Genomic DNA, 11,907 nt, shown 5'->3' on the forward strand with positions numbered 1-11,907 from the left:
GTCATTTTGCAATCCGAGCATATGTGATTTGAAGAAATTACGTGTTGTTAATTATTAAATTGGGAACATTGAACGAAGACATAAAACATGTTAAATTTTGAAACAATAATAAATCAAATACCAAAAATAATGCCTTTCTGATTTTCGGATATATTATGCAAAAGACCTCAGCTTTCCAGAAAAAATATAAAAAATATAGCGCCATCTATCTTTAACCGAGAAAACTATGAAGAACTAAGTCAATCAATAATTACAAAAACGAAAAACCCAAATTTTTCGCCAACGTAATATTTTTCAAATAAAACTCATAAGCTTCAATTTGAATCGGTCCAGTAGTTCAAAAGTTATGAATTTTTGTAGTGTTAAAAGGGGGAAAATTGTTTTTTTTTCGAACCATCTTGAAAAATGTTTGAAAAATCACTCAGAAACTCAGAAACGAAAAATTCGCTTTCCAGAAAGATTTTCGCTTTCCAGAAAAAGTATAAAAAAATATAGCGCACTCTATCTGTAACCGAGTTGACTTTGAAAAATAAACAAATACAATCAATAATAACGAAAACACAATCCATTCTTTCCTAAGTGTAATAATTTTTTTAGAAAAGATGGAAGCAGCGTTTTATTCCTTTATATACAGGTCGGACTCGATTATATATAGTCAACCATTTTTTGTCAACAATTATTTTCAAATCCTATACATAATCGAATCTCAGGAAAACAATTTTTTCATTAATGTATGAATGTGAAACATCAATAGAAAAATAGCTTTTTTGTGACTCGATTATGTATTGGATTCGAAATTTAACGTTGAAAGTGAAATCAAGATTATATATAATCGAGTCCGACCTGTATATAAAGGAATAAAACGCTGCTTCCATCTTTTCTAAAAAAATTATTACACTTAGGAAAGAATGGATTGTGTTTTCGTTATTATTGATTGTATTTGTTTATTTTTCAAAGTTAACTCGGTTACAGATAGAGTGCGCTATATTTTTTTATACTTTTTCTGGAAAGCGAAAATCTTTCTGGAAAGCGAATTTTTCGTTTGTTATGATTTTTCAAAGATCCGATAGTCCGGAAAATATTTTCCCCCTTTTATCAAAAAATTACTTTTTTCAAAAATTCATAACTTTTGAATTACTGGACCATCTTCGATAATCGACATATTGAATTGAAGCCAATGATTTATAATAAAAGGCTAGCTTATTGGCTTCAACTTGATATGTCGATCATTTAAACCGGTTCAGTGGTTCAAAAGATTTGTTTTAACGTCATTTTTGGGAAAAGTGGAAAAATGATTTTTTGGACCAACCTAAAATGGAAATGGGCACTTTAATAAAAAATTAAAAAATATAGGTCTAATGTTTTGCGATTAAAAAAAAATTACCACTTTTGACGAAAATCTGAGAACCACTACATATATCGTTTAGCATGGAATGGCTGTATACAAAGACAGATAAAAGAAGATGAACCGATTGTCAGATACCGTATTCTAATTCTTCGCTGATTACCTATAAAAATCCATACAGTATCAACATAGAAAAAGAGCACTTCCCAACGAGTCTCGGGTGATGGAAATGGTTCAATCCGACGAAATTCTCAACTGTCACAAAAACATACTCAACAATTGTTTGAAATAAGTTTATTACACATAAAAGGTCTCACTTTCCCTATAACTGTTTATTCTGAAATTGGAAGCCCTTACGACACCGTCCATCGACACATTTCTCCCCCTGCTGACAACTTGCCGAGCACTTGAGTTGTGTTTGTTGTTTTGGTACCCTGAAGATCGACCTTAGTGGCTCCTGTTGCCTCGCACTATTTACGACTTGTTCAGGTGATTCTGTTGCGTATGGTTCCGATGCCTGATTACTAATCGACAGCGTGATGAAAGCGATCAATAAAAGAATTATTTTGGTTGACATTCTATGAGACTGCTGATTGATTTTGTTGTGGTCTTTACGGATTTAAAATACTGACTGAGACATTATTGATCAATGAAACGCCCAGCAGAAGCAATTGCGATAAGGTTTCTGTTATGATTATTTTAAAAATAACAAACATTTTGAACTATGGAGCTGCCATGTGAAATGGTATCCATTTCGAATGAAAGAAAAGTATTGTAGTTGTCCCAGTTTTGAAAATGCATATGGATATACAAACTATCGTAATAAGCCATTCACCATATTGCTCTCAATTTCTTCCGCATTTGTTCAATACATGAAACATGTTTAAAATGAATCGTTATGAATAACGAACAGAAAGCTGACGGTTAAAATATGTAAAGAACAAGTGCACCAAATCAAAACAGAAATTGTACCAAACAAACAAGCTGCATATCTGTTTATTTTAATATCATGATTTTTATATCTTAATATGAACACACCAACGAAAACTTCGATGAACGATTGTCAGTAAACGTATTCTTCAGATTACTTTTTCTGATAATCAATCCGTAGATGTTGTAGCTTTTGTCTGATGTAATCCTTTAAAAAACCATACAGTACCAGCATAAAAACAGAGCACATCATTTGTTTTGCTTGTTTTAAAATACTAAGTTACAAATATCACACACAATGTCTCACTTCCTCCGTAACTACTTATTCTGTAACTGTAATCCTGGGAAGCCCTTACGACACCGTCCATCGATACATTTTTCACCCGGTTGACAACTAACCGAACATGTGAGTCCTGTTTGTTCTATTGGCACCGTGAAGATCGCCTTTAGTGGCTCCTGTGGTCTCGTGCTATTTACGACTTGTTCAGGTGATTCCGTTGTGTTCATGTCTAACGCTTGATTACCAATAGGCAGCATGATGAAAGCGAGCAGCATAAGGTGAACCCCGAATCGCATCCTACGGAACTGCTGATTGATTTGGCTGTTCTTAACGGAATGGAAATACTGACTGGGGCATTATTCGTCGATGGTAGGCTCAGCAGAGGCAGTTGCGATAAGGTTTCTGTTATTACTATTTTCAAAATAACAAACAACTCGAAGTATTGAAGTGCAATGTGAAATGGTATATAATTCGTATGTAAGAGCAGCATTGAAATCTGCACAAATACCAAGTAACTCATTAGGTTGTTTAACGTTGCGGTAGCATGGACGAAGCATATGTTTGTGTAGCACCTGGAAGAATATAATACTTCTGATCTGTGCAAGATCGGTATGTTCCTTTGCGTTTGGCATTCGCTTGAATCGACGAAAAATCCCACGACCAGAACAGGAATCAAACCCGATCATTCGGCATGATAATGTGAGACGCTAATCACTCGGCCAAAGATGCACAACAAAGTCGTTTCACATCTGACTATTATTTGTTCCAAAATATGAAAAAAACTATCGACAGCAAGAAAACTATTTTCTTGTTTATTTTGTTGACCTGAAATTTAAGCTTTATTAATAAATTTGAAAAAGATTTCTAGCCTTGACAATATCATGTCTTCAAAGCAAGCGACCACTGCGGAATCCGGTTCTAAATCACTGGACAGACAATTGACGAATCTAAAGCATCAGCTTATGTGACACCTACAATAGAGCTCAGAACCACAAAGGTGAAGATGTTTGTATTTTTACGCGCTAAAAAGCGAGTTCGGTCGTGATTATTTATATTAGTTTCCATTTGAATTCATTTTAATCATTAAATGTCGTCAGTAAATGGTGAGAAAGTTAGATTTTGCACAGGCGATTTGATGCATACAGGTTATGAGTACTAACTTCCGGACATTTTTCAGAAGCTCATTCTGTGGATAATGGCGATGCAATTATGTTTGTTGATATCATTGATTATGCAGGGGATTCCATTCGGTCGATACGAGAAGGATCTGCAGTATTTGGAGCGCAACACATGCTACGCATTGTTTACCTAGGAAAACAATGTAAATTACAACACTTATACCAAACCATCCTTCATGCGTTATGAACGAAACAATGTACAATGATTATTTGCTAACCTTTTCAGCGTAGAAAGAATGCTGGAAACCGGGAAATTTGTAGAAAAATTCTGAATTTTCTAAAAAGTACCCGAGCATGCAATACGTGTGTTTGTCAGTTTCCTGCTCATGCTAAAAGTCAAAACTGGCTACCAAGAATAACATCATTCAACCCATGAGATTCAGCCCAAATTTGGAGTCATGAACAAAAAGTAATCGGCGAGAGAGATAAATGAAAAATTTGTTAATTTGAAAAGAAAAGGAAACGAGTAACACTGTGAATTAAGCGACTGGCACTGCAATCCGAATAGATGATAACAAGTTTCGGTATTTTTTGGGATTTTGAGAGAAACGTAGAAAGATTTTCTTGTGTTCTAATACGACTTCAAAATATCTTCGCCAATTCAAATGTCTGCTAAATGAAGACATGTTATCACATCTGGCAACTCTGGATGTATCGATTATAGCATGCAAGATTGAAGGGAATCGCCGTTTGCCATATTTAGTCGTGTGCAAGTTGTATGGAGGCGTATTCAACATCGCTTGCAACTCGCTGTTACAGATTTTCTGATTATAGGGGACGTTGGGGGAAAATAAGAATGAATTTATGAAAACAAAAACACACATACAAACATACAGTTTACGTCATCATGGGTGAATCCATTAGTCCCGTGGTTTTGGTATGCGTACTCCCACCAAAAAATCGCTTCAATTTGTTGCCTCTTCGGTTCCGGTGTAAGATTACGAATCCATTGATGATCGGAATTTTTGAGTAACTGATCGAGCTAAACATTCACTTTGGTTTTCTGAGCTCATACCATGAATTCATCTCCATGCAGGTTAATCCTTCTTCCATTGTTCCCAACTATGTTTGTATTCCTGACTACATCAATTCCATCATCCCAACGATCTTCGATGCAAAATATGGTCGAATCAATTGCCATAATTGGTAATTTATTGATGGGTCCTCTGTGAACGAGTCGACGGGTTTTGTAGTGTTCAACGATATTTCCAGCACCTTCCACAATCTTCAGCTTTCTTGCTCAGCATATAAAGTCTATCTCAAAATTGAGTGTACAAATGGTACTTGACGATACTTTCCATTCATTGGGTATAATTATTTTTTTTGAATACATTCATTGATGCATATTAACTATTCACACATTTAACTAGCTGTACGTGCAATAAAGTTCCGCGAAAAGTTTTCTGTTGATGGTTTATTCTTAAAAAATGAAAACAATCTCTATTCTAGGCATCGCAAAATTGAGTGTACACCTTGAATTCCTCCGAACAAATTAACCTAATTTAAATTAGAAGACCTGTCAGGACAGACACTGTCCGGAGAGCAGCATGCAGGAACAACCTGAGAGGTCTTGTTGGCCGTGAAAAGTTTTTCATCTCAAAGGCCAATATGAAAAAACCACTACAGTTTGCTGAGGCATATGTAAACTAACCTAAGGAGTTCTGGAACAAGGTTCTTTATACGGATGAGATGAAACCCAATCTCTTTGAATCGGATGAAGGACAGATAGTGTGAAGGAAACCAGGATTGGTGCATGTGACCATTTTAAATTTTTTCTTATCACTACATGAGAGTGAAAAGGGTCAATTTTACGATAAATATGAGTCGCTTCTAATTATTTGCTTTTTAACCCCGAAAAACTCAAAAATAACAAACCAACACGGGGGGGAAACTTAATTTTGCGATTCACTGTACGTCGCTTCACAACCTGTTGAACAATATTAGGGGGAATGCAGGCATAATTAACAGAGGTAGTAAAATGGACCAGTGCTTAAATTTCAACAATTTAACTAAAAACTTGTGGCGGACGGATTCAGAGGGAAATGATAAGTCACGGTTAGACTAATGATAAAGCTAACTCTATTCGGTGAAAATATATTTCGTTGTTAACGACACCGCGCGTGGTAAAAAACTGACTATTGTCGTTCTCTCTTCTTCTCTTCGTTTCTCGACATAGATCGATTCTCTCTCTGGGGAATTAATAGGGTGTGTCTAGACGGCAACCCATAAACTTATTGATATTTTTTGACCACCCTATGCATGAATCTGTCAAATGTTGAAAACAATGAACAAAAAGAGAAATTGTTCTCTCGGTAGCCATTCGGATGTAATTTTGCGCGCATCGTATTAAAGGAAGTTCCAGTGAAATTTATATCTTCGACAATTCATAAGTCTGAACGACTGTTCACGTATTCTATTTTACCTAAAACAGATATTTTGTTTGATTTCATTGATTCATTTGCATTCGATATTACTTTGTTGTTTGGGGGCAAAATGAGCCACCACTGCGTAGTAACTTACAATGGTATGTTTTCCAAAGCTGATATACCTTATTACTTGTTGCTCTTCAAGGGGATCATTTTGTTATCTTGGACAGTATTTTGACACTATAAATGAATATACTATTTAGGGTTTTCATTTTACCTGCATTTCCCCTATGATTTTTGCTACCTTCCAAACAGATGGAAAAGTGACGGTTTGCCGCAGCAAAGGCATTATTTATTGCGCGCGCATATGACTCGTGTTTTACTCGGATACAGTTATGCATGATATTACGATTGGTTTAGTAATAATATTGGTATACAAGAATGGTACCTTGCTGTTATGCCGTATGTTCATTCATGTTTCGTCAAGGTCTTGTAAGCGCTTGATTTTCTCGAACATCAAGTGCCTAGAGCCGTTGACGCAGTGTTGCAACCAGAGTGGTCCAAGTGCATACGACCATAGCAACTAGAGAGGAGCCACATTTCTCTCAGAACTAGAGCAAGGAATTTCAAATGAAATATAGGATTTTTCCGCATCAGATTGAGACTTGAAACTTTTCAACAAACCCAAACTCTTCATGACTACATGTGATTTTGATGAAGAAAAATCGATTTGCATTCACTAGTTGCGTGACTGTGCTCTCGTGGCCGAGTGATTAGCGTCCCACACTCTCATGCCGAAGGTTCCGGTTCGATTCCCGTTCTAGCCAGAGGATTTTTCGTCAAAGAAAATTCTTTGGTTTTGTTGAGAAATATGGCATACCATCTTTTACCACTATATTTCTGGAATAACAATTATTAGCAAAATAATGAAATTACAATTTTTGACACGCAAAATAGCACTGTAGCTTGGAATGGTTACTGTTAGCAATACAATTAATTCTGATCATTCACTAGTCGTGGTAGGTTTAGTGTTAATAATTTCTGTATCGATAAAACAATGTTGGCATGCTGAAAAATGTTTATTTAGTGTTTGAACCTCATTTTAAGTCTATTACACCCAGGTTTTTTACGCGGTTTTTTACGAGGTTTTTATGCGGATTCCTCAATTAACGTGCATTAATGGCCACATTAACAGAGCAATATCACATCTCTCTCTGTCTCAGCTTACATTTCTACTTCATGCTCCCTCAGAGCATATGACGGTTATCAGTGCTTGCGACGGAACATAGCGCTTGTGACGGAAATTAGTGCCGCACTCAATCACGATGTTTACGTAGAATTTAGGTGACCTGCTTTTTGACGTAGGACTACGTCTTACATTTTTGGGTGTCAAATCAAAAAACAGGTCACGTTTTTATGAAATAAAGTTAACCTTAATAACTATTTTTGCTTCAAATGGATTTCAACGATTTGCATACCAAAGGAATCGGATATTTTCTAAGATTTGTTTGAATTACAATCCCATAGTCTGTATATGGTTTAAACTGATGAAAATTGGAAGCATTCCCATTCCCAATCCCATTGTTCTGTTGACTTGTGTGCTTTCCCGAACAGAGCTGTCAATAACGGGCAACTTATGCAGCCGCTAGAATAGAAACAACGAAGGGGGATAGCGAAAAGAGAATATTCGCGAAGTAAACTCCACTCTTGCATAGTAAGTAAGCTGTCGCAGGCGTATAAGTATTGCATCTCCTCTGAGGAAAATTCTCAGAATCTTTCTGTGCCCGAAACAACAAAGGTCGCTTATTCTGCTCGTTTTGTGTTTTATGTTTCCCCTTGAGCTGTGAACGCAAGCGAATACTTCACTTGAGGTGCATCTGCCATTGCAATTTCCAATGGCTTGGAAAGCAGGCGAAAAAATAGAAGAGTTTAAATGGTTATAGGTCGCTTCTAGCCATCTGTGTTTGGCTTTGTGTGTGTTGCTTATTTTCGTTGCGCGAACCTTAGAGCTTGTACATTTCCTGTGCATGTGGATAGCACACCTTCGATGCTTTTAGTTGCCATTAGTATTTGCTCTCGTGCGCAGCGGCTCTGTTCTGATGCAACAAGCTTCTAGCTTCGTTGACTGTTTTGACCGAGAGTCGAGAAACGATTTTTCATAAACGGTCATTCTCGCGATGTTTCATTTTTATCGCTGCAACTGTGTGCATCTGTTAGATGCGTGTTTGATGCTTGTTGAATGGCGATGCACGGAAGACGCCTCTCGTTAAATACTCAGTGCAATGCATGCATTGATATGAAGTAAGTATATTGTTCTCGCAAAGGCAAGAAAGAATCGTTGCATCTCGAACTGACTCTACAAAACCACGCAATCCATAAAACCTTTTCAGGGTCCCCAGAACTTTTTACTAAAGAGTTATTTATGAAAATTTCGACGTATTCGCAAATAATATTCGAAATGGTAAACCAACAAATTTTAAAAAAAAAGATTACGTAGTCCTACGTCCTAAGTGGTCGTGTCTCGAAGACAACCCCTCGATTTTTTTTACGCGAATTTTCCAATTAACACGATTTTTTTTCACGCGGATTTTCCAATTAACACGGTTTTTTACGCGGATTTTCCAATTAACGCGGTTTGCCTCGATACGTACCTCGTAATCGCCCGTGTAAAAAAAAACCTGGATGTATTGCGTTATCCGCGTTTTTCGTTATTCGCGGTAACCTTGCCAGACTATTTCGCGGATAATCGGGGTTCTACTGTAATGGAATAAGGAACCTTGTGGTAATCCACAGGGCGCCGAGGATGAATTAGAACGATCACATCAAATACTGAGAAGATCATGAGAAGAGGAGCACAGCGATTGGGCAGATTAAGGAAATAAGGCACTACTGCGATAAATGTGAATAATGGATCGATATTTTTCGTAAATTTTGAGGGGAAAAGATTCAAGTAGCTACTATGTTCTTACTTATAGGAACCCTCGATTCTGCTGTCTTTCAAAAGACAACGTTACAATAATTCTGTGCGGGTAGTTCAAAATAGTATCGCATTTCGAGCAGGGTTTAGCACGCTTGAAATTCATCAACGTTTTCAAACTTTTAAATATGACGATTTTAAATATGAGTTCTGAAGCGTCTGAAGCAATAGCTACGTATTTTTTTATGAGTCTCTACAAGTATTCAGAGTACAATTTTCCGCCTTTATTTCTTCATAAAGCTTCATAAAGCAAGCTAAATTCCAAGCTTTCTTACAATACTTACATCTAGGCGCGTTACCATCTTAAACTGTAATCACGAAGCTGTTGGATAGTAGATGACAATTTTATACCGTAAGTTTGACGATGTTCAACGGAATTCTTTAATCTCACAATAAAATAGCCATGACTGCTTCGAAACACCGTATATTACACTTTGTTCTTCCACTCTATCTACATTCTTTTTCTTTGATTTCGAAAACCTGAAAACCTCTTACGACACCTTCCATCGATACAACTCTCACCCTTTCTACACCTGATCAAGCATTCGAACTGCGTTTGTGCTTCGGGCATTGTGAAGATCGATCGTAGTCCTACATCATCCGGCCTCACACTACCAGTGGCTCGCTCAGGTGATCCTGTGGCCGTGACTGTGGATGCGTGATTACTGATCGGCAGTATGGTAAGTGCAATCAGCACAGGAATGATTTGTGACAGCATTTTCTGTTATGGATAAGTTTGCGTTAACTTATTTTCTGCTTCCGACACGAATTGGAAATTCCGACTGAACAAATGCTCTGATGTCTTATTGAGCGGGAGCAATTGCGATAACGGGATGAAGTGTAGGGGAAATGGTGATAAGACGGACATGTTAAGAATAACTTCAATTGTATCTTTGGAAGCTCATGTTTTCCAAAACTTTAAAACAGTTTCTTACAGTTAAATATTCTGGTTTTCGAAATAATTGGCCAAATGTTTTATAAAAATGTGTTTTTCCACATTTTTTTACTGAAATTAAAACAAGTCGAAAAGTGGAACATTTCTATCGATACGAGTATAATGGACATGTAGTGGGGGGAATATGGACAAGTTCATAATATACAAAACGTATATATTATTCGCTCGCTAGAAGAATAATTTCGCTTTCTCTCAGTGTTTGTGTGTCCAGTAACTGAAATAGAACAAAAAGAGATAGTAATATGAAAAAAAAGTTCAATATTCTTCGCTTCACTTTCCATCCTGCATTGGGTGTGATTATGAATGTGATTGTCCATTTCTACCCCACCAGTGCAATTATTTCAATAATTTAAATTTACCACATGCGAATGAATTTACTTTTCCATACATACCCAATATCGTTTCTCTGTCAACTCCCAAACCGAAATATAACCATCAGCAAATATTGTAAAATTAAATTTAAGCCACTCCATGCCAAATATCGAAGCCGTAAAAATTACATCCACACGCGGAATCATGTATTCATTGTCATAGGATGGTTTGAATATTGTAGAATAGCATGTAGAAGAGGTTCCCATCAACATAAATTTGAAATTCATAATGCAACTGTACAAATCAACCACCTGTCCATTATACCTCCACTGTCCGTCTTACCCGCGGTTCTCCTATATACGTCGTATGTTTATGTTGTGATTAACTGTACAATAATATTTCAAAGGCATCACGCTGCAATATGTTTCGGTACTGAACTCGTCTGTAGGAGCTATATTGATAACAAACATATTTGTTAAATCGTATGAGTATGACGAGAACAGGTTATGAAATATTTGATAATAGCTGGAAATACCATCCATGACGATGATGATGTTCGTGAATAAATAAATACGACTGATACATTCTCATTTGCTCAGAGTCTAGACGAAAGGTCGCAAAGTTCTTGTTGACCAGCATTCAAATGTTGCCATAATATTCATAACATTAGTCTCGTTATAATCATCGGGAGAAGATGAACAGGGTAGCACTTTTACTTTCGTTTGCAGTGTTCAGCTGCTCGGTGCTCGCATCCCCCGAGGGATCGGATTACAGGAAGTATCTGCGAACCCGCCCCACACAGCATCCAAGCGAAGTTCATGTCGAGGAGGTACTGGAGGTGTTCAAGACCAAGAACCGACCACCTGCGTATGGTGTCTACAACATAAATGTTAACTGGTTTCTGGCCAATGAGAGGTTAATGAGGGATAAAAGCATGAAAACGACGACTTCAACCACTGCCAGGCCAAGTACATGGCAAACGATCGCAGCTGTTGATGCGCGGAGTACTTATCCCACCCCAACCAGAGACAACGTGAACCCGGACTATACCAATCCATTCAGCCCGAGCGTCTCGGTGACAAAGTATCCAGCCTCTGTGACGACGCCGACGATTATAATCCAGGAAGGTACGCAAAAGGCTCGAAGGATGCAATGGCAGACTAGTGAAGCTGTTACGGATATGCCAGAGTCGACGACGGAAGAGGACGATGCCTATCAGTACTCAAATGAGGATTATTTCGAGGAGTAGAGAGTGCTGGTGACGCTTCTGTTCAGTGTGCGATTGTAGGAGAGTATGTGTCGTATTTCTTGATTAAACTTTAATTTCATGGAGAACACATAAGCAAACTTCTCACATACGATGCAAAAGTGAACAATATCGAACGAACTCAATGGAGAATTTTGGAAAAATTCAAGGTATAGCACTTAAGTTGTATACGTGAGTGAAAGTGAAAGTATACATAAAGTAGGGAATAAGTAATACATATGTTCTAGTGAGACTTAGATTACCGAATTATTGGAACATAATAAATAACAAAATAAACGATTCCATAAAGATTTGATA

General features: G+C 37.2%; 1 protein-coding gene and 1 long non-coding RNA gene across 2 annotated transcripts; one reads left to right on the forward strand and one right to left on the reverse strand.

Annotated features, from left to right (window-relative positions):
* Positions 1-1,624: 1,624 nt before the first annotated feature.
* On the reverse strand, positions 1,625-5,393 carry LOC129768155 (uncharacterized). The gene is made up of 2 exons (XR_008741638.1): positions 2,675-5,393; positions 1,625-1,869 (listed from the first exon to the last, which is right to left on the reverse strand). It is a non-coding gene; the product is annotated as an uncharacterized LOC129768155 (long non-coding RNA).
* Positions 5,394-10,951: 5,558 nt separating this feature from the next.
* On the forward strand, positions 10,952-11,907 carry LOC129762117 (uncharacterized). The gene has a single exon (XM_055760100.1). The coding sequence runs from the start codon at positions 11,038-11,040 to the stop codon at positions 11,590-11,592; it is 555 nt and encodes a 184-aa protein (XP_055616075.1). The 5' UTR covers positions 10,952-11,037; the 3' UTR covers positions 11,593-11,907.

Source organism: Toxorhynchites rutilus, chromosome 1 (genome assembly GCF_029784135.1).
Source record: "Toxorhynchites rutilus septentrionalis strain SRP chromosome 1, ASM2978413v1, whole genome shotgun sequence".
Classification (NCBI taxonomy): domain Eukaryota; kingdom Metazoa; phylum Arthropoda; class Insecta; order Diptera; family Culicidae; genus Toxorhynchites; species Toxorhynchites rutilus.